General features: G+C 44.8%; 1 protein-coding gene across 4 annotated transcripts in view; it reads left to right on the top strand.

Moving 5' to 3' along the window:
- erc1b (ELKS/RAB6-interacting/CAST family member 1b) overlaps positions 1–2500 on the top strand; it is a 223155-nt gene that overhangs the window by 38715 nt on the left and 181940 nt on the right. For all 4 annotated transcript variants that reach the window (XM_053650163.1, XM_053650168.1, XM_053650165.1 and 1 more), the window contains exon 3: positions 1316–1735. In XM_053650163.1, coding sequence (XP_053506138.1) covers positions 1316–1735 — 420 coding nt within the window. The remainder of the gene's footprint in view (positions 1–1315; positions 1736–2500) is intronic.

Genomic DNA, 2500 nt, shown 5'->3' with positions numbered 1-2500 from the left:
TGTGTGTGTGTGTGTGTGTGTGTGTGTGTGTGTGCAGGACATGGATGGTGTGAAAGCTCCCTGCACAAAGTAAAAAAAAAAAAAAAGTTTCATCCTCCACAAGCTGTGCCATACTGATTACAGATGCAGTCCGGGGGACACGGGTAGCTTTCACACACCCTGTGTGATCAAAAGTTTGTGGACACCGGCCCATCACATCCGTATGTGCTTTTGGAGCCTCTTGCTCCAGATGTAGTCCCTTTTACTGTTATAAGGACGTCCACTCTTCTGGGAAGGCTTTCCATATTCCTGGATTTTGTGTGCTTCAGACTTTTATTAGAGTCACTTATGGGTGTGACGGTCAGGCGTCCACAAACTTTTGGCCGCAATGTGTATTTGCCTGGCTTAGAAAAACTTCCACCAGAATCACAGACTGTGCTGTAGGACTCCCAACTTCGATATCTAAATCTAGGGTAGTCTGTTATTATTATTATTATTATTATTATTATTATTATTATTTTTTATTTTTTAGTTATTATTCACTCTTTTTCTCTTGTGTATGCTTTGACATCTAAAAGGAAAAGGAGGCGTATTTTTCTTCTTTCTGTCTAAAGTTTTAAGCTAAAAAAGATTTAGTGTTGTGAACGTTAACTTAAGAAGTGAATCAGTACATAAATAATGTTTACTACTTTATATCACTCATTCTTTCACTTTCCAGCAGTATCAATTTCAGACATTCTGTTTACGCAGGCTGTGTTCAGTCGTGTGTGTGTGTGTGTGTGTGTGTGTGTAAACCTTTCTCTATCTTATCAGCTGTTGCCTAGCAATGACATGGCCTGTGGCATGGCACGGACAGAAGCCACTGTGTACCATAGAGAAGCCTGTGTGTCACATGGTTTGAACCCTCAGGACTAAATTCTTATTTATCTAGTTATTTATTTATTTATTTATTTTCGTTTTATTTCCCAGGCTGTTAGCTTGGACGGTCGGTGCCACGGTGCAGTTTTTATCATCAGTGGAAGTCTGGGAGGTTCCACTTTTGTTTGGAAGTCACACGTGGAGGCAGCAAAGTTACCAAACAAGCTACAAGTGTAGGAGTTATTTTTGAAACGTCACAGAATGTGCTCAGATGCAGCGCGAATCGTGACGCGGATCGGGTAATCACAACGGGGGACGGGGGGGTTGCGTCCTAAACCTCACCGGTGGCAGCTGGTTAAGGTTTTTAGCTTTAAAAAGTGAGCTGTTTAATGGCTGATGTTAGATCTCAGCTCTGTGTGTATCTTTGAGTGAAACTTTATCTATACTGACTCACTTTCTCTTCCTCTGTCTCTCTCAGCACCTCCAGATGACCATCCAGGCTCTCCAGGACGAGCTGCGCATCCAGCGCGACCTTAACCAGCTGTTCCAGCAGGACTACAGCGGGGCACGGCCAGGGGAACCCTTCTCCACCGAGCTCACCGAGGAGAACTTCCACCGGCTGCACGGCGAGCACGAAAGACAAGCCAAAGAGCTGTTTCTCCTGAGGAAGACCCTGGAGGAGATGGAGCTGCGCATCGACACGCAGAAACAGACCCTCAACGCCCGGGACGAGTCTATCAAGAAGCTGCTGGAGATGCTGCAAAGCAAAGGCCTGTCGGGTAAAGCCAGCGAGGAGGAGCACGAGCGCACGCGGCGCCTCGCCGAGGCCGAGATGCACATCCACCATCTGGAGAGCCTGCTGGAGCAGAGGGACAAGGAGACGAGCGCCCTCAGGGAGGTGAGACACTTAACCAGTTACATTAGCATTAGAATTGCCCACACACAGCATGACCGTTGTTGTCGAAATCCTTCCTCACCGTCACTTTGTTCAGTTTTATTGTTTTACGCCAGTCTTTGAACAGTGTTCGACGGATTCAAGGCATTGAACATTAGTTGCTATAGAAACCGGAGAGATGGAGGAGGACAGTGATGAAAAGAGACGGGTTTTGCTGCATGCCAAAATTTCTTCATTCAGTTCAGGACAGATTTGTCACATTCACTGGTGCAAAATTCCACTGAGATTAATACCATCAAGTGTTTGGTGTTTGTTTTTTTTTTGTTTTGTTTTTGTGTTTTATTTAAAAAAATAAAAAATATTTCAACAGAAGCATAAAATACCTCCTTTTAAAATTTTCTAATGGCCAGCGTGAAGCATGTGTGTATCCCTTCTACATCCTTGTGTCTGTATCTCCTCCTTATTTTCTGGAAAGTTCTGGAGGTTTGTCCCGTGACATGACGTGACATCATGCCGAATTTTGCAGCAGAAAAACACTGAAACACTGGGAAAAACTGGTTCCATAAACCTAAACCAAACCTCTCAGCCATGTCTGAACAAGTCTTTCCTTCTCTCCGCTCCGTCCGTACTACAGCAAGGAAACTTTTACTCAACACTACAGCTGTTTGAGAACACTGACACCCAGTGGTGGCGAGCTGAACTGCAGCGACGTGTAACACATTAACGTCAAGGTTTCTGATCACTTACTACCTCACGCAGAGAGCAGAT

This window comes from Ictalurus furcatus, chromosome 19 (genome assembly GCF_023375685.1).
Source record: "Ictalurus furcatus strain D&B chromosome 19, Billie_1.0, whole genome shotgun sequence".
Taxonomy (NCBI): Eukaryota; Metazoa; Chordata; class Actinopteri; order Siluriformes; family Ictaluridae; genus Ictalurus; species Ictalurus furcatus.
This window is presented reverse-complemented; position numbering and strand designations above follow the sequence as displayed.